General features: G+C 43.6%; 1 protein-coding gene and 2 non-coding genes across 3 annotated transcripts; 1 reads left to right on the plus strand and 2 right to left on the minus strand.

Moving 5' to 3' along the window:
- Positions 1-2,837: 2,837 nt before the first annotated feature.
- On the minus strand, positions 2,838-2,923 carry TRNAR-UCU (transfer RNA arginine (anticodon UCU)). Its single transcript is given in 2 exon segments — positions 2,838-2,873; positions 2,887-2,923. It is a non-coding gene; the product is annotated as a tRNA-Arg (tRNA).
- Positions 2,924-3,206: 283 nt separating this feature from the next.
- TRNAV-UAC (transfer RNA valine (anticodon UAC)) lies at positions 3,207-3,279 on the plus strand. Its single transcript has one exon. It is a non-coding gene; the product is annotated as a tRNA-Val (tRNA).
- An 8,371-nt stretch (positions 3,280-11,650) lies between these two features.
- On the minus strand, positions 11,651-12,595 carry LOC150017726 (olfactory receptor 4D6-like). The gene has a single exon (XM_090267490.1). It carries the CDS (start codon positions 12,593-12,595, stop codon positions 11,651-11,653), a length of 945 nt encoding a protein of 314 aa, XP_090123616.1.
- Between the last annotated feature and the right edge of the window lie 7,997 nt (positions 12,596-20,592).

The following is a 20,592-nucleotide window of genomic DNA, read 5'->3' on the forward strand; positions in this document are numbered from 1 at the left end:
ATTCTGCTCTTCTTGGATTGAAATTCGGAGTCTTTTGGCTGATTCCCTGAGAAACGAAAGTGCAAAAGTGAAGTCGAGCAGGCGTTTGGTAGAATAGTCTTTATTTCTTCTTTTTTCCTATCTCAGGTAGACTATAAAGAAAATAACTGCCTGCCTGACTGCCCCGGCCCCGCGCCCTAAAGGGAACTGAATCCCCTATAAGAGGAATTCTCCAGATTTAGAATTTTGGGGCAGGCCTCCGGGGTGCAGCAGGATTTCTAATCCCCATCCTGGTTTAATCCCCATCTTTGCAGAGCCCTAGGGCGTCTTGTGGGTGGAGCATTATGTATAATCGATTAGGCTTCAAATCATCTATGGGACAGACATTCATTGACTGCATGCTGCGTTCCAGGACTCGAGTGAGCAAGCTTTCAGGGCTGCAAAGACCCGGTTCCGGTCCTCAGTGGGGGTGGGAGTGGGGAGACACGCAGAACAGAAGCACCCAGTCCTACGCGTTGAGGGTGGAAAACCCGCCCTTGCGGATTCCGGAGGACCCCTGCCGTCGCCAGAATTAAGGAGCCGTCAAGTCTGCAGGGGTTGGCGATGCCTAACTGAGCTGTGTGCATGGTGACTGCTCCCCTGAGGGCTTGGAAACAATTCTGAGCAACCGGGAAAGCCCGTGCGCTGGGGACGCTGAACAGTGTTCTGAAGCTTTCACTTGAAAGGTTTTGATCAGACAAGCTACAGGCTGGAATTCTATTTTTAGGAAGGCCTGTTACCCTGGGCAGCTGTGTCCCGCACATAATTAATGAGTCAGTTTTTCCCCCTTTTGTCCTGTTCCTTCACTGCCATGCCATTCCTTGAGGCATTGCGTGAGGACGAAGGGAATTCTATGGGGCGGAGCCTCACAACCATTTCAGCCCTCCTTTGATTTCCAGGGACACCACTATGTGGGGGAACCCTGAAGTCTGTGTTCTTTTGTGGAGAAATGTATCGGGAACTATGAGCAATATTTTAAAAATGATCCATATGGACAGATGTCCATGTTAAGCAAAAACAACACAAAGTGCTAAACAACGTGTATAATATTTATGAAAAAAAAAACGGGTATGTATTTGAATCCTTAAATTATATGTATTTGTATTTTTGGTGCTTGCATATATGTAAGAGATGTTTAAGAATAGAAAACGGGCTGATAAACATTTTCAGGAATGCAAATGAAGTGTGTGAGAAGGGGCTCTCGCCACTTTAGGTACAGCTGTATTATTGGATTTAAAAAAACAAGTATGTCTTTTTTGGTAGTAAGTTATATGAAGAAGAAGAAAAAGATATAGTCTGTAAATTATCCCACCCTCTGGGATCATACATGCAGCCCTTCAGATCAAGCTTCCCTGATCCCTGTTTTCTACAGATCCCAGCAGAGAAATGTTAAAAGATCTTGTTTCCTTCCCAGCAGGGAATCCCTCCAAAAAAATCTCTCCAGGCCTCAAGATTTTGAAGGAGAATTGCTGGTATTGAAAAATGACAGGTGAATTCAGTACAGTGTTCAGAAATAAAGATGTGGGTCCCTAAGAATCAGATGACAAGTCTGGGCTCAACGGAGCACACGAGCCCCTCCCCCTCGCCTACACCCCTCCGGGCAGCGCGAGAAGAGCCTCCTGTGCCACTAGGGCGTTAATGAGCCTTTGGCCTACCCTCAGTTTCCTACAACAGTCCCGAGGTCGCGATGTCTGCTGGCTACAGCTTTGAATGCAGGAGAGCGCATGAAGACCCGTTTCCCGTTCTCCCAGGACAGACTAGATTGACGGACACCAAACACAATACACATTGTTAATTAGCAGCACAGGCCTGCTTAGCAGAGAGACAATTAACTAGAGCTGTTTGTAATTCATTTAACACACCCCAGTCCTTTAAAAAAATTTTTTTCCTGTTACCGTCCTCCCATCTCGCAACGCCACTTTCTTCCCACTTTCTAAGTTCCTTTGGTTTGAGAAGTTCTGTCGTATCTGTAAAGACAGGGGTCAGGACTTGCCCCCAAAATCCCTGCTTGATTTTCTCCAGCTCCAGCTGGAGTTAGGTACTGGGGGTTCCATCACAACCGACCTTAAACACCTGTCTCGTGGGTCTGCGGGTCTCCCTGTATATCCCCAAACTCTCAGTATATCAGCAAACGTTGTTGAATGAATGGATAGTTGAATGCTTTTAGTGGAGAATTGGTGCTTGGACTTTTGTTCGGTAGAAGCGGAGAAACATTCCTGTGAAGAATGTTTCTGAAATAACCCCGCTTCATAAACCCCACTTTGTTCTGCCATAAGACTGGGATTGTAGGACATTGCTGTGTCGTGTTTAATTTTCCCAGGTGGAAGAGATTATTTCTCTCAAGCAGGATATCTCCTGCCAGAGGTAGGGTTTGAACCTATAAGGGTATAAATCCATCGGACCTTAAGTCCAAGACATTAACCACTTGGCCATTCTGGTACCTAACCTCAGGGTTCTTATTGCCTGATAAACTGAACAGGTCTGAGCTACTGAAATGTTGCAGAACAATGTAAAAATTTTATTCCTAATGTGAAAGAACAATACTGTAAGGGAGGGTTGGGGATCTTAGTAACTTTTATCACATCCAGCTAGTTTCTTCATGTCCCGGCCCCAGAAATGCTGGAGCCCCCTGAAACTGATGGAGAAGACAGATTCAAGTAGTGGAATTTCTCACACCTTCATCAGTGAATACCTAAAAAGGAACTGGAATGAATTTCTTTCCTCTTCGTGGTGGGAGAAGCGGATTAGAGATTTAAAATAAGTATGGTTTTCTTTTTTCTTTTTCTTTATATTCCTTAACCCCCATATCAAAACAGAAGCGACTCTGGTGGGACTCGAACCCACAACCTTTGAATACCTTCACCTATCTAGAAGTCCAATGCGCTATCCATTGCGCCACAGAGCCAAGTACCAACGTGATTTCTTGCGCTGCTTACATCAAAGCATGAGTGGTGTCTACACGGGGGTCACTCACCGCTGGTTGGGTCACGCTATCTTTCTTTATGAAATCGCATCGTATGTGTCGCCGAGGAAATGCGTGGATCGGATTCGCGCTTGAGAGTCTGAAATCCTTTTGAAAGTTTATCTCCCTGAAAGATCGCCTGGTGTCAAATCTCAACATTCCACATCGGGAAGCAAAAGGTCTTTGTGTGGAGTTAGTCGACCTTGGCGACTGAGCTTTCACGTGCGGTTCCATAGTGTAGCGGTTAGCACATCTGCTTTACACGCAGAAGGTCCTGGGTTCGATCCCCAGTGGAGCCAAAGCGTGAGGTCCTCTTGTTTTTATATTCCTCGATCTTTTAGGGTTAAACGTTCCTTTTGCCAGCTCGATCTTTCGTTTTGCTCCGGAAAGCCAAGGCGCTGAGGTTTGTCCGCGGCTTAGTGCTTTGTCTCCCCATTTGCCCGCGCGCTTCCTTCGATTAGCTACCAAGGCTGCCCCCGTGTGGCAACTCTTGGGAGGTGCAGCCCAACTCGAATCACAACCCGGCGCCGCGCCTGCGTCTTCGCGGCTGCTCGGCTCCTTCCCTGCAGGTGAAACTAGTGGGGCCTCCTCCTGTCCCCTTCTGAACCTTGCGTGGTGCTACCACTTAACTTTGATATCCCGAAGGCTACCTCCCTCCTTTGTTGATTAACTCCAAGGCCACTGATACCTAAATTAATAATAGTTTTTCTAAAAATTATATGCTTGTGGTAAAGAATTCAAACAGCCCCACGTGTTTTACACGATGTCTTCCTCTGACAAAGGTTTTCGCAGCAACGCCCATCGACCTTGGCCTGCAAACATTTGAATAAACAGTAAGACAAACATCGTTTCTAGCAGCCTGAAAGAGCGACCTTGAGAAGACTCCAGCTCCATTTTCAAACGAGCCTTGTGGAGGTGTAACTTGCATACAATACACTGCAGGCAAGTAAAGGGTACTATTTGAGGAAATCAGGCATATAATACACCCGTGAGGCCATCGCCACAGTTAAGATAAGGAACATCTCTATCACCCCTAAAAGCGTCCTTGTGCTCCCGAGAATGGCGTTAACTCTCAGCATATAAAAACAACTCGGTGCACACTTCGGCACCAAGGAACACCAAACCTCTGTACCATGGGCTCTGGCCAAAGAAGTCATGTCCTCAGGATGACCCCAGCCTCCCATTAAAATGCCTGCCTGGGAAAGCACCAGGCTGCCTGGTTTCTTTACGGTTTTTACCACGAACAATGAGATAGGCCCTGACTGCCCTTTCTAGAGCATTTACTAAAAAGGGCTTGCAACTGTGAATATGTATCTCTTGCAACTCAGGACTGTCTTCCTTTTCAGACCTGAAAGACCTCAAGCAACAATAACTCCACAAAACTCTGCAGAGCTGCTCTCTCCTCCCTGTGTTATCCCCCACCCCCCACCCCTGTGTTGTACTGGGACTGGAATTTTATGGATGCTTAAATATAATTCCACGGTGCTGCTGACACTAGCATTTTAAAAATTATATTGAAACAACCTGAACCGTCTTAGAATTTCTCAAAGAAGTCCAGAATGGCAGAATCCCCCCTTACAGAACCAGCCCGTTTGTGTACACAGATACATTTATTTGCTGATAAAAAATATTGTGGAAATTAAAAAATAGGTTACAGGGCATGGCTTCGAGTCCATTCTTGGCCTGTACCATTTTAATTTGTCTACAACATGGTGGTCATAAGACCTATCTCACACCCAGGGTGCTTCTAAGGAGGAGGTGAGACTGTAAGTCTGTTTTGGAAACTGAGAGCCCCCGAGGAACCTGAGTTTGCCGGTGGTTACCTGGCCTCCCCAGCTGCAGCCGAGCGCTTCTTTCCTGACACGGGCCAGGCCCACGTGTGCAGGCCCTGCAGTGGCTCATCTCGCTATGGAAGCTGGGTCAAAGCCCTCTCCCAACACTTTGGTATGAAACTGGAAAATGCTCTCTCTCCTCTGGGGATAGTTTCTCTTTTTTGCTTAGAAATTTGAGCTAAGATATATATATGTCCAAAAAAGTCAAAGTGTTATATCACATACACCTGCTTATAAGCATAAATAATTTTTGCATGCAGTTGTAAATGCAGGTATTTGTGCTATAAACCTTTACAGGAAGAAAATACAGTATAATCTTCAATTACAAACGCAGTCATCTGGATATCAGGCCCTGGGCTGGGGTGGGAGGGGATCCATGCCATGTTCAAGGTCTCAGCGTTATAGAAGAGTGGGCAGAATAATGGAGCTCTGCATTGTTTATTTTGTTAACTTGCTTTTAACAAACATGTATGGAGTGATTCTTATGTGCTATGCCAACTGCTCCATCTTATCTGTTCCAAACTTATACTCTCCATATTAAATCACGATTATTGTCCTGATTTTATAGATGAGGAGGCTGAGACACAGAAAGATGAAGTAACTTGTTCAAGGTCGTTTCACGGCTGGTAGAGCCAGGTCTCAAACCAAGCACTGTCTTATTCAAAGACTTACACCCCTCTCTACCGCAACTAAACTTCTTCCCAGGGTGGATCAGCCCTTCCCAGAAAATCCTGTCGAGAAAAAAACCCAGGAAAAGCCTTTGCATGTGGGAGAAAGAAGCCGGTACATGACGAGTGAGAGGTGCGGCTGAGAGTGACTTAGCACCAGAGGGTGTCAGAGGTGACTGTGGGGGAAAAAAAAAAAAAAAAGCAGAGTTTGAAAAAGCAGACTTCGCAGTCTTTAGAGCTTCCTTCCCCGGGACCCTGGATCAATTACAGAGCGCGCCATGCGGGCATTATCTTAAACATGAACTCTTCTTGAAAATAAGGGTCTGGTGGGTTCCCATGGATGCCTGTTTTTTTTTTGTTTGTTTGTTTTTTTTTAAGATTTTATTTATTTATTTTCAGAAAGAGGGGAAGGGAGGGAAAAAGAGAGGGAGACAGACATCCGTGTGAGAGAGTAGCATCAGTTACTCTCCCACACCCCCAACCAGGGACCTGGCCTGCAACCCAGGCATGTACCCCAACTGGGAATCAAGCCAGTAACTTTGTGGTTCACGGGCCAGTGTTCATTCTACCGAGCCACACCGGCCAGGGCTACAGAGTGGGAAGGGTACTTTGAAAGTATAGGGTTATGCATATTGCATTGAAACACATGCACTTAGAGAGGGAGGGGGGGAACTGGATAAAGAAATACATACAATTTTATCTGTTTTTTGCAAGGTCGAAATTAAGGAGCGCAAGGATTTCTTTGAAAGCGCCCCCAAGGGGACTATGCTTTGGAAGCACGCTTATCAAACACCCTGGACAGAGTCTGCAAACGGAGAGTTACCATCACACGCCAGCCTCCCTCTGAGCCAACGCTGCTCCGTTCTCTGCACTGAATTGAGGTCTCTCATTTCTTTTTTCTCTTTTCCGATACTAAAAAGCCCCTGCACTTGATTGACTGAGGACACAGATAAGTTAGCCATTAAAGCACCTGACTCAAAGGCCCCAAGTTCCATCCCTAGCCAAGAAGCAAAGTTGGCCAGACTGCACATACTGATTCTGGAATTTCTGTCTTCAAGGTTGTTTTTCCAGGGTAGTCTCCCTCCTGAGAGCTGGGGATATCAGCCCCTTCTCAATATCTTCTAAACACTCCAAGGTCAACATCCCGCCAAGGAGAATAGATGGCATCCCCTGGAGCCAACTGACCTTCTTTCTATACTGTGCAGGCCCCACTTCCCTTCTTCCTAACAGTAGAAAACTACCACGTTCGTTGACTTCATTCAGAGTTTTGGTTTCAGTATGAACACTACACACTTGAGGCGTTTCTGAAAAATCAACACCGACAGCTTTTCAGGTTTGAAGTCACCAACGCTGACTTCAGCCTCCAAGTGGGAAAGGGATCCTCTTAGGATGCTCCAACTATAGCTTAGAAGTAGGTTCTGGGGAAATTCTGTGTTTAATGGAATGTTTACCTCAAGGCTAGTGATTTCGTGATCGTCTTTCTTCAGCTGGGAAAAGGCAACTTCAGGGAATCACATCATTCTGACTCTTCCACGTTGCCTTGCAGAGCCTCGGCCAACTCAGATTCCCAGCCACAAGCCCAGTGAAAGAATCAGCAGAGGAATATTGTTGGGTATGAATATGGAAGCTGAGTGGCCAACTCGATGGTGTCTCTGTGGGGGTCATTAAAATGTCACCAAGCCCTTCTCCTCCTCCTGTCTCTGTCTCCCTCATCTCCTCAGTGCCCCATCTCACAGGCCATGTAGAGGCACCAGTGCATACCTTGGACATGTCCTTTTCTCTAGAGCAGTGGTTCTCAACCTTCCTAGTGCTGCGACCCTTTAATACAGTGCCTCATGTTGTGGTGACCCCCAGCCATAAAATTATTTTTGTTGCTGCTTCATAACTGTAATTTTGCTACCGTTATGAATCGTCATGTAAATATCTGACATGCAGGATGTATTTTCATTGTTACAAATTGAACATAATTAAAGCATAGCGATTAATCACAAAACAATATGTAATTATATATGTGTTTTCCGATGGTCTTAGGCGACCTCTGTGAAAGGGTCGTTCAACCCCCAGAGGGGTCGCAACCCACAGGTTGAGAACCGATGCTCTAGACAAAGTGTCTGACACAGTACATTATCCCCTTGGCTCAGGAAGAAAGGAATATGCTAAACCACAGCAAGGAATAGGTTTTCTCCTCACCAAAATCAATTTGGCCACAGGCTGCTGAGAAACAGAAGGACAGCAATGGAAAACCCAAAGGTCTGTGGCTACTGTCAGAGCAGCCCTCAGAGACTGGACAGTGTAGACTTATTTATACGCACAATTTCAGTTTGATGGGACAGGTAGATTGCCCCATGCAATCATTAGAGTCTCCATCGTTGAGATCCACAGCTCACCAAGAGCCCTTGATATTCACCCATTCAGTTTCTTCAGAACTACGTTATTGGGTTCTTGGGTAGCCAGAGATGTTTATTGTTAAAATACTTGATCTAGGGGGCAAGGCAGGAAAGGGCAGTTTGAAAGCCAAGTGTGTGTTCCCAGAACATGTTGACTCTTCTTTGGCTGTCAGCAGCAGAGCTGAAGAAATAACAAAAACTGATTTCAGCCTGGCTGGTGTGGCTCAGTGGATTTAGCGCCAGCCTGCGAACTGAAAGGTTGTTGGTTCAAATCCTTGTCAGGGCACATACCTGGGTTGCAGGCCAGGTCACCCACTGATCAGGGTACAGAGAGGCAACTGATGGATGTTTCTCTCCCTCTTTTTCTCCTTCTCTTTCCCCCTCTCTAAAAATAAATAAAAATTAAACAAAAACAGAAACTGATTTCAATAGGAGGAATGCAGCCCAGCTTATGACTTTATGATACACGCTGTAATCAGGTGAAATTGCTTTCCATTTCCCCCGAACTGTAGAATCAGGTTATATTGTGTGTTTAAAGGGGGTGCGAGGAAGTCTCAGGGACGCTGATGAGGCAGGGGTTCCTGCCCCTAGGGATTATGCTTATGATGTACAGTGATTCAGGTCCCATAGATCTTTGGTGCCATCCAATTCTGACATAGCGATAAACATCTGATCTGAGTGACTCACAAGAACCAGGAAGAAAAGGAAAGGGCACATTTGCATGAAATGGACTGTACAGTGGTTTGTGGTGTGCATTTTTCATAACAAAAAGCCTGGGACTCTTGACACCAGAGCTACCTGATCAAAGGTAGCAGGACTCTATGAACGATGAAAAGTGGGAACTCTTCTTGGAATTTGCATGCTAGGGGACTTAAGTGAATACTGTAAAACATCAGACTTGATTGGTCCGGAGAGAGGGAGTGGCGAACAACTGTGCCAGTTAGTGATGAACGCTTGTGGGGCCAGCCCAGATCGTTTGCCTTCAGCATTCATATTCACGTTCACGGTCACATTCCCGCTGACACTCACGTTCATGGTCATGTTCACGTTCATGGTCACATTCACATTTGCGTTCACATTCACACTCACACTTTCACAGTCACATTCACACTCACACTCACGTTCATGGTCACGTTCACATTCACTTTCTTTGGCTAACTCTCCTGGGGCTCTTTTCTATCTCACTGGATCCAACTTCTTGGTCTGATCTCTTGTTTCTCCTCTCAAAGCTTGGGTTTATTTGGACCCATTGTCTTCTTTGACATGAAACTCCTACACTGTCTCATCAGCTTCAGAGTGATTCTGGAAGTGGTATAAATGACAAGGAAACTTATTGTCATGTTGTCATGACAGAAAGCTAGAAATTTGAAGATAATAGATGCTTTGAATTCAATGTACATTCCCATGTTTTCTATCCTATCAGGTTTTTTTTCCCCCTAAACTAATGAGGACTATTGGCCGTATAGGAGAAGAGTGTAACAGAGCAATAAGGATGATATTAACCTTTGAGCATTTACCATCAGCCATTCACATGTATCATCTCATTTTAATTTTCACAACAGCTCCACGAGATGGATATCATACGTCCCTTTGTGTAGGTGAGCTGTGACCTGTGAAGAAATACAGTAGCTCGCTCAGTAGCACGCAGCAGGTGGATGGCAGAGGTAGGGCCTGGACCCAGGTCTATATGGCTCAGAACTCAGAGCTTTCAGCTGTAATGCTTTTCCTCTTTTCTTTCCTTGTACCCCGCCTTCCCGGACAAAGGTGCTAGCTGAGACGGCCTCTTCACAAACACCAACAGATTGGAAAATAGACTGGTTAGAGTTTTAGCTTCCTTAACATGTGCTCTGTCTCTCTGGTGGGGAGAACGGAAATCCTCAACGGTGCTGTAAGTCACCTTGGAAAAGGCAGATTCAGGAGGCGTGTCATCATGACTTTCCGCTTATCCCAGTGTCCCCGCCACATACTCTACTGTCCCAGGCCCAAGCCTAATACGAGAATTAGCAAAAGGAATTTTATTGGATGGGAGTGCAAAAATGCAATGTCCGTTCTTCTGTTGGAATTCCAGTGGGAGTTAAGGAGTTTCCAAGTCATTACTGCATGTGACTCCACACATATGCAAACACACACACACACACACACACACACAAAGCTGCCCACATTTCTATGCTTTAAAAATTCTTGCAAGGCACCAGAAGACATAAATCTCTTCTGTGATTTTCTGAGTTTCGAGGAACTATATCTAAAAAAATATCTAATATTGTATGATCACCCATTCTTAATGTGGGCAACTTGCTCAAGGGTGCAAAAACTGGTTGTTCGGTGGTAAAAAATGTCTTAGATATTCCAATGATATGAAGCTCTTCACAGAGGCTCAGCACCGGAAAAAATGTACGGTGTATCTTTGGCATTATTTTCTTGTGGGAGTGCTACATACCTACAAATTTTTAGAAAAATTAGAAAAAATATCTAGTGAACTCCTTGAGAGTCAGTTGCTTTAAAAAAAATTTGAGAAGCACTGGTGTATGATTAGGAACCTTGGCCCCATGCCTCTGCCTTGGAAAACTCAGAGGAGGTCACAGATGTGTCTGTCACCTGTTAGGACTTTTATGGCCAAATATTAATGCATCGTAACATCTTGCAAAAATTGTTCTGCGTGCTGCCATTTCCTGAACTTCCTATTCCTCTTAATTTTTGAATGACCACTGAGGCTAAAAGGTAAATTTAAGGTGAATACAGAGAAAGAAGGAAGATCCACTGTCTATATGTCTACTCTCCTGGAATTCTTCACCTGGGCAAGAGGTGGATTACAGCACAGACCCCCATGGCTGTTTCTAAATGGCCCTGCCTATGATGTGTTTCTTTCCTCTGCTGGTACGCAACATGAGTCTTGAGTGTTTGGAAAGGCAAATTTCTTAGGCAGCTTCTTTAGTCCTACTGTGACTTGCCTTGAATTGTCTATGCATACAAAGACGGAGTCTATAGTTTTGCTTCAATTGTAAAAGTCTTGGAGGTGAAATGGGAAGAAGGGCTAGAGGGAAAAAGAAAGTTCAGGTTAACAGGAAATGAATGATCACTGTGATAGTGATAATTACAAGTACTTTTGAGATTAATTTCAGTGGGAAAATAAGTAGAATGGACCTGAGACTAGGAAATACTTGGTCCATGTGTAGATTTGTCGACGTATATACCTGGGTTAAGATAAATCAAAAATATTTCTTCTCTTTTCTCAAATTGGTGAAATATATTGAAAATTCTGTACTTGAAATATAAAATCAAGAAGTCATTTTAATAATCAACTGGAAATAGCTGGCACTAAAGAAAGCATGTATGAAATAAATACCTCCATATTTTGTATAGGTGCATGTTTAGGGATACAGGGATAGGGAATTGGGAATATTGATTGTACGCCTGATTAATGCCACAACGGTGCATCCTCTCAACGTTTATCATGTTTCATTCTCATGACAACCTTGGCCAGTTATTTTCATTTTACAAGCAGTGAAAGTGAGGTCAAACATGTGGCTGGAGAGTCACAGATTATACCAAAATACACGTAGGGTATTGATTTCAGTCTTCCGCCCCACACTTCTCCCAGTCCACAAGCCTGTAGTTATCTTGTTCAATCTCATCTCTCCATTTGTTTTCATGTTCCTTCTACCAGAGCTGAAGGGCTGTGCGTATGCTTAGAAATGGCTGGAGAAAGAGCTCACTGTCTCTTACCCTTACGCTAACCGTTTGAGAAAACCAAGCCAATTAGATTTCCAGTCTCAGGCTGACCGTTTACCCCAGTTTACTACCCTCAGACCGTCCAAGTCTTCTCTTCAGTCTCTTCATGGCTGACTTCATCTCCTGGTTTCTCAGGGTGTAGATCATGGAGTTCAACATGGGCGTGATCACCGTGTTATTGATGGACACAGCTGTGTCCATGGGCAGCGCAGTGAAGGGCCGGCAGTAGATGTAAACAGAAGGCATAAAGTGGAGGGTCACCACCAGGATGTGGGAGGTGCAGGTGGAGTGGGCCTTTTTCCGGCCCTCTCCAGAGTGAGATCTGAGCATCACCAGGATGACAGTATAGGACCCCAGGAGCAGGAGGAACCACAGTAGGGTCACCAGCCCATTGTTAGAGATCATGAGAAGCTCCAGAGTGGAGGTGTCAGTGCAGGCCAGTTTAACTACCTGGGGCACGTCACAGTAGAAGGCATCCAGGATGTTGGGGCCACAGAAGGGGAGTGGAAGCATCAGAATTATCTGGACAATTGAGTGCACACCACCACCCACCCAGGAAGCCACCACCAAAGTCATCCACATCTGTCTCCTCATAATCGTGACATAATGCAAGGGTTTGGCGATTGCAAGGTACCTGTCATAGGCCATCACCGAGAGGAAGAAGATATCTGCCCCACCGGCAAAGTGGAAGAAAAAGATCTGTGCCATGCAGCCATGGTAAGAGATGGTTCTCCTCTCTGACAAAAGATCTACCAGGAACTTGGGGACGGTGACCGATGAAAAAACAATGTCAAGGACTGATTTGTTCCTCAGGAGAAAGTACATGGGCGTGTGGAGGCGGGAGTCCCAGGTGATGGTCGCCACAACGAGGGCATTGCCCAGCACGGTTGTTACATACACGGCAAGGAAGAACGCAAACAAGAACAGCTCGAGCTGCCGGAAGCGAGTGAGTTCCAGGAAGACAAATTCCCTCACGTAGGTGTGGTTGCTCTGGCCCATGATGGGAATCACCTTCTTCCAGGTCTACGCTGGGGAAAGACACGTTAGCATTAGGAGCGTGGTGTCGTGAGACGGCAACATCATTTACCATATATGGTTATAAACGTCTTTCAAGCACCCAAATGAAAACTAGCCTGGACATTCTTTAGTCTGATGGTTATTCTTTCTTACTGGAAATACCTCGTGTACTTACACTCCTATGTCCTTACTCTGACCACAGGGAGATGAGAAGACAATGGTCATTGACGCTGGCTTATCTTAGGTCCTGTAGAGTAACTTCCTCGTGTGTACAATATACAAAGCTTTCTGCGTTACCAAAGATCTTTACCTGTAAGGTCTCATCTTGATTGTGATACTCATAATGTCTCTGTGGGGTCTATACAGTGATTATGATTATTCCAATTTATAGAGGGGAAACTGGAGCTTAGAGCAGTTAAGGACTTGGTTACATTTGCATAACTGCAAAGTTGATAAGTGTCAAATCAAGGATTTGAATCCAAATAATTTTTCTAACTTGGCAGAGACTCCTTTCTTTTTCTTTTTTTTTATAAAATATTTTATTTATTCATTTTTAGAGATTGGGGAAGGGAAGGAGAAAGAGAGGGAGAGAAACATCGATGTGTGGTTGCCTCTTCCATGCCCACAACTGGGGATCCGGCCCGCAACCCAGGCATGTGCTCTGACTGGGAATCGCACTGGTCACCCTTTGGTTTGCCGGTTGGCACTCAATCCACTGAGTCATAGAAGCCCGGGCAAGACTTCTATCTTGACTAAATTTTTGTTAGGCTTCTCTGAGCTCTTTTCTCAACTAGAACTCCATCTTGACCTTTCACGTCTTTCCTTGTTGAGCCCAGTTTTAGCAAGAATTCTGCTAAATCAGTTTGGCAAGAAATTCCTACCCTAGATATCTGATCAAATTGCTCATCCTCCACTCTTGACATCTAACTCGGTGTATCTAAGTTCTTGGCTTGTTTTTAGCAAGCATCCCTCTTTTGATGTCTCCTCTTAGAATCCATTCACTGACCCCCTCACTCTGTCCTTCAGCTATAAATTCCCATTTGTCCTCATTGTCTCTGGAGTTGAGCCTAATCTCTCTCCTTTATTGCAACAGTCTTTCCCCCAGTTGCAATAGTCTTGAATAAAACCTGTCTTGTCATTTTAGGCACATGTCTGTGAATAATTTTTAAAAAGTTTTTCCACTGTACCACTTGCCAGACCAGAGAGTCTGAGGCTTACTGTGGTTTATCAGAATTACAGTGGGTAGGCAAGGTTTCCATAGTTAATTAAGGAGCCTGCTTATTTAATCCTCACCTTTTCCTTTAAAGCAGCAGTTCTCAACCTTTGGGTCGCGACCTCTTTGGGGGTTGAATGACCCTTTCACAAGGGTCGCCTAAGACTATCGGAAAACACATATATAATTACATATTGTTTTTGTGGTTAATCACTATGCTTTAATTATGTTCAATTTGTAACAATGAAAATACATCCTGCATATCAGATATTTCCATGACGATTCATAACAGTAGCAAAATTACAGTTATGAAGTAGCAATGAAAATAATTTTATGATTGGGGGTCACCACCACATGAGGAACTGTATTAAAGGGTCACGGCATTAGGAAGGTTGAGAACCTCTACTTTAAAGGAAGAGAAAAATCAGGCCCTCATAAGTACTCCTCCCTGTCCCCTGAGACACGAGGACCTCGCGTGGGCCCACAGGGCTGTTGGTGGAATGTAGAGCTTCAGTCACTGTCCAGAGTATGGAAGTACCACAGACCAACTGATCCTTAAAGCTTCCGGACCCCAGGGGCGACTTAACGCAACCTTCCTCACTATAGTGGTGAACAGAGAAGGATGTTTACTTTTCCAGAATCAATCTATAAATTGATGAAAGATGAATAATTTAAAAAAAAATTTAAGCATTTTTCTTTTGTCATGAGGACATTTAAGACCTACTCTGTGCACACATTTCAAGCATTCAGTATTACCCACTATAGTCACATTTACTCGTCCTGCCTCACTGAAACTTTGTACCATTTGACCAACATCTCATTTTCCTCTCCTCCCAGACCCTGGGAGTCACCACTCCACACCCGACTTCTACGAGGGAAGGGCATTATGCCTAATGCAATGAGCCAGGTGCAGAAAGACTAGTGCTGCACGGTCTCACTCGTAAGTGGAATCTGAAACAGTTGAATTCATAGAAAGAGAGAGAATTTTAACCAGGATTATGGACTCCAATCCAGGGATTTCCTAGTATTTCCATATCATAGCAAACTAGTTTTTTTTTTTCACATCAAGTATCTGGCCATCGGAGGACATAACTTTTTTCAATACGAACAACTATATGTGTAAAAACTCATATTCCAGATAATTTTTAAAAATTCAGATAGTTGAGGTGATGAAAATTCAGTTCAACAACAGAAAGTAAGGATACAGTCATGGTAATTGAAGCAATGGAATTGGATCTGAAGATAATAGGATAAGAAAGAAGAGAGCAGACTAGATGAAAGAAAAATAGAGCATTTTTCCCCCTGAAATAAAAGCATAATAAATCACCCGCAAACAACCTATTTGTTACTGTTTTCTTTTCCAGTTCTGTTACAGTTGAGTATATTTTATGGTTTAATTTGAGGGGTTAGGACGTACAGAAAGCCTCTTTCATAAGTAAAAGTCTCTGTTGATTTTCCTAGATCCTCGATTTTCTTATCAGTAAAATCATGTAATTCTGGTGAAAAGTGAATTTCCTTTTTAAGGGTTTTAAAAACATGACCCAAGAGGACCCATACTTTAACATCCCAGCAGTCAGTGACACATTACCCGGCACTGAAATGCAGAGATTTGTACTGCCACCCAGCAGACAGCAGAAGGCTATGCAAATGGTATCCCACACTTGGAATTGCGTTATTGCCTTTTATCCAGGGGGTCAACAAAGAAAAGCCCGCCTTACGCTTGTATTGAGGACAGGATCCACTCAGTTCCCCCCATGTGAGACCCCAAGGAAAACATTTGTTCTAGACTAAGTGTCTTCCTCTTAGGCAATGAAGACGATGTACTGAGACACTTTTCTTTCTTTTGTCTTTCATCCACTTAAAAACATATACGAAGCTTCATTTCCTCTCTGTATTTTTTTCCAAGGACAGTCTCTAAACAGTTTCTTACTTGCATTTTGTTGTTTTTTTGTATGTGTTTAGTTGTTGTTGCCATCAGAGCTCCCTAATCCTTTGTGGAGTGTGATGGGTAAACGCATCGGTTACTAAGGTAGAGCCTGGCTTTCACAGGAGTATGGCAGTCAGGCCGGTGGAAAAGAAGCATTGGTCACGAAGGCCCAGCCAGAATGGGGCACCAGCCAGGAGAGCAGAGCAGTCTTAGGAGACAGTCTTAGGGGTTGCAAAGGGAGTATGGAAACTGGGGCTGGAGGGGTGGCATCAGGAGTCAGGCTTGCAGAACGTGCAGGAGGTGAGGGACCGTAAAGTCATACATTGTCCTCTTCAGTTTGCCCAGTTGCGTCCTAGTTACTGTTCTCAAATACTGCTGCACTCCACGTTTTGTCAATGCATTTTTGTTTGCATCTCTGAGCCCAGACATAGAATTACTGGATCAAATGATGTTAATTTTCTAATTTTAACCAGTAATTGAGGCACCCAGTAGGGAGCCAGGAGCAGACAAGGAGACCGCTGGAGGTGGAAGCTGCTTGCTGTTGGCTTCTCTTTGGAATCATATGATTCTCCTTGCTCCTCTGGTCAATCACCTTAGAGGTTTTAGACTATCAGACAAAACATCAGGTGAGGTGGCCCTTCTACCCTGTGACTTCAGGGTTGCATTTGGGAACCTAGAAGCAGGTTATGCCAAAGAACATAGCCTTTGAATTCAGGTTCAAGTGTTTTAAAGTCTGGCTGTGTGGTCCTGAGCAGCTTAACCTTTATGCATCCCAGAATCTTTTCCTATGCACGGGGGATCGTAAGGCTTCTTTGCAGTGGGGAGTTACCTGTTATGACCTAGCATTTTTTACTGTCTGTCATTATGTGCCTGTTTGTTTCTGCTCTTTCCTCCAAATGCAAACCCCTTAAAGACAGGGGTTTTGTTTGGTCAAGATTGTAGACCCAGCTTCTATCCAGCACCTATCAGCCATTCAACAATTCTTTTCAAAAAGATGAATAATGAATGAATGGACAGATGACCAGTACCTGATATGCAGTATTTACCCGACAAGTACCTCTTCTCCTTCATTCCAACTCCAGCCTCACCCTAAACTCCCCCTTTTTGCTGCCTTATTCACTTAAAAATTTTTCTTTATTGTTTTTTTTATTGCAGTTGTCTCATTTCGCCCCTTATCAACCTTATTGGCAATTCAACAAAAATTCATATGCGAGTACATTGTATACTTCAAAGCCTTATCAAAATGTAGAATATTAATACCATTGTAATGCTAATGCCATTCATGCAAGTGTGTTTCTCTGCCTGCTCCGGCTAGCTTTTAATATTATTTTTAAAGAAAGGGATGGTACCAATTATTTTCTTTAACATTGTAGGTGCTCAGTTAAAGTTTATGGAATGAGTTTTAATACAATAAGAAGTCACTTTCTAACTTGACTGTGTCTTGAGAAGCCTGATATTTTACATGAAAAGCCTTTTGCTCAAGTGTTTAGTTCTAAATGACATCTTTATCAGGAATTGCACATGGGTATTTGACCTTACAGGAACTGAAGACTGAACACTATAGAAATTATAGAATTATATGTGTGCTAAGCTCAAGGTGCCTGCAATTGTGTCTTCAGGATGCCCTCACCTACCTTTGGGTTAGAAAGGTGAGCCTGCAGGGTTCCCCATCTTCACGGTTCTGCTCCTCTTCACCCAAATACATGCACTATCCACACTGCTCTCTTAGACACTGAATTGGAAGTCTAATAATATAATAATCATCAGGGGGAATAAGTGTCAGGTATTTGGAGGAAAACTAGTTTTCAAATAAGAAGATGGCAGTTGCAGATGCCATGGGAGTTATTAAAAAGTTGCTAAGCAACATGTGTAAATATTGGGATTTTCCCATTCATCCTTCTGTTACTGCTCCCTATTCTACTGTGGTCTGAAGCATACGTTGTATAATTTGTGCAGGTGTGTTTTATGGCCCAGAACGTGGTCTATGTTGGTGAATGTTCCATGTGAACTTGAGGAGAATGTGCATTCTGCTGTTGTTAGATAAAATATTTTATAAATATCAATTAGATCCAGTTGATTAATGTTGCTCTTCAATTCAACTACATGATTACTGATTTTCTGCCTATCGAATGTGTCAGTTACTGATTGAGGGGTGTCAAAGGTCTCCAACCATAATAGTGGATTCGTCTATTTCTCCTTCTATGTCTATCAGTTTTTGCCTTGCTTATTTTGATGCTCTGTTGTTAAGGGCACACACATTAAAGATTTTTATGCATTCTCAGAGAATAGACCCTTTTATTATTATCATTCTGAAGACCCTACCTTTGATAATATTCTTTGGCCTGAAGTCTCCTGTATCTTAAAAGTAATATATCTACTCCAGCTTCCTTTTCTTAAAAAATATTTTATTTAGTTTTAGAGAGAGGGGGAAGGGAGGGAGAAAGAGAGGGAGAGAAACACCAATGTGTGGTTGCCTCATGTGCATCCCTGCCTGGGGACCTGGCCTGCAACCCTGGCATGTGCCCTGACTGGGAATAGAACCTGCAACCCTTTAGTTCGCAGGTCGGCGCTCAATTCACTGAGCCACACCAGCCAGGACTCCAGCTTTCTTTTTGTTTATCTTTCTCCATTGCATTACTTTTAATCTCTGTGTGTTTCTATACTTAAAATGGGTTTCTTGTTCTACAGAAACTGTATGTTCTCTAAATACATAGTTGGGTCTTTTAAAAATCCCACTTTGTAGTCTCCATCTGTTAATTTATGTGTTTAGACCATCTGCATGATCAGATGGCTTGAAATGTCACTCAAGGGACTCTATTTCGTCATTCTTTTATTTTGTCCTTAAAATTTCAGTTTAGAGAATATCCCTGAGATGGACAAGCAAAATTGAAAGATAAACTTTCTTAGCACTATCAATTCAACTTTCTATTAGATAAGTTGAGACCAGAAGGAAAGGAGCAGGGATATGCCACCCTGAATGTTACTTTAGAAGCAAATCAGAATGATTTATCATGAGGGATTTTTGATATAATTGAACCCCCGAACTGTTACTATGAATGGTGTAGAGATTCCTTGAACTGAGAAGAGCGGATTCTTTTCTTGAGAGGTAAATTACAGAAATTACATATATGTATATGATTTAATTCCCACACGTATTTTGCAGAATAGATATGAAAATTAAATGTCAATCCATTTTAAAACAGTAGCGTCCCCTTGGTAGATTTAGAGGATGAGGATGTGAGAGCGTAAGTGACATCCATGAATTGTCAGAGCTGGCCACTTTGGGGTCTGGGATCATCTAAGAAATATCTTTGTGTTGATTGTGTCAAACTGCAGCTGGGTCTGGCAAGATGCTCCGTGAATAGCGGACACTCGGTGAGTGATAGTGTCTTCATGTATATTGTGAGGGAATGGTGGACAGCGTCTTGGAAATCGACCCTTTAATTCGATAATAATACTGAAACCAATACAACAGATAAGATTTTATCGATGTGCAGACCCAGAATGTTTTACACATATTACCTCACTAGCTCTTGCTAGTTTCAAATGTCTTAAAATTTGTGGGCTTGACCCCTTGGGTTGCCAGTTTCAGGTTTTCAGGTGTCTTGGCTGTGAAAGTGAAATGGTAGAAATTTATGTCAATGTTATGTAAACAGACCCGAGTCAGACTGTAAGGATCCTGAAGTTTGTCTGTGAGAGCGCCCTCCTCCGGTCTGGAACGTGCCCTGGTGTTCTCTTCCTTAAGCTTCTCTCTTTCTTTTTGGATCCTTACAGTTCCAATGACTATGAACTTAAAGAGTAACCCACTTTTGAAGGGAACGTTTGGTGTTTTATAAGGGAACCAGGTTTAATTTAACGGATGAGTTTCAGATAGTAGAATTGCAGGCATCAATCAGCATGCCAGTAAGGGAAACTTTTGGAGGTTAGGGACGTCCCTCCTGTCTGGAATAAATGTCATTTCCTAATTCTTTGGGTAGGGGTTGAGAGCAAGGAGGCTCCTGAAGAACGTCTTCTTTTTCTAATTTCTGTTCCTGGGAGCAAAACTTCAAGCATTGGTCAGGACACCCATCAGAGGACCAGAAGAGAAAGGTAGGAATTTGGGTTAAATTAATGAAAGGCAGGAGCTTAGAGTCATGCCTGGAGGAGAAATGCTAAAAAAAAGCTCCTGTCACCTGGCGGAGTCTTATGTTCCGAAGGCTCTTAAATAAGACTGGTCGGTACAAACGCAGAGAAAATGCTGGCCGACTGCACCCCCTCCTCCCACCTCTCTCTCCAATCTGTTCTTTAACTATGTTTTATTCTGCTTTGGATGCCATCTCATCAGGCCCAGGTAGCTCCTTTCAGTCTTCAGTTTGCTGTCTAAGGAGACGGAGAGAATAAACAGGACGTGTGTGTCTGCGGGCAGACACTTGAGGAGATGAAAGGGGACTGGGAGAGTGTCGCCTCTAAGAAACACGTTTCTAGTGCCTGTTAGCATTCGTTGCTTTGACTAGTAGAGAAGGGTTTTTTTCTTCTTCTTCCTTCTTTCCTTGTGGTGTAGGTGGGGTGAGGTGGTGGGAGAAGTGTTCAATCCATAGTTAGTGATGCCTTTTGGGAGCTGGTTCTCTTCATCCTTGGTATTGATTTCAGTCTTCTGCCGCATACTTCTCCCAGTCCACAAGCCTGTAGTTATCTTGTTCAATCTCATCTCTCCCTTTCGTTTTCATGTTCCTTCTACCAGAGCTGAAGGGCTGTGAGTATGCTTAAAAATGACTGGAGAAAGAGCTCACTGTCTCTTACCCTTACACTAACTCTTTGAGAAAACCAAACCAATTAGATTTCCGGTCTCAGGCTGACCGT

This window comes from Furipterus horrens, unplaced genomic scaffold (genome assembly GCF_987537825.1).
Source record: "Furipterus horrens unplaced genomic scaffold, mFurHor1.1.pri manual_scaffold_2, whole genome shotgun sequence".
NCBI classification, from domain to species: Eukaryota; Metazoa; Chordata; class Mammalia; order Chiroptera; family Furipteridae; genus Furipterus; species Furipterus horrens.

Coding starts and splice junctions, on each gene's coding strand:
- LOC150017726 (XM_090267490.1), bottom strand. CDS start 12,595: ATGGGCCAGAGCAACCACACCTACGTGAGGGAATTTGTCTTCCTGGAA.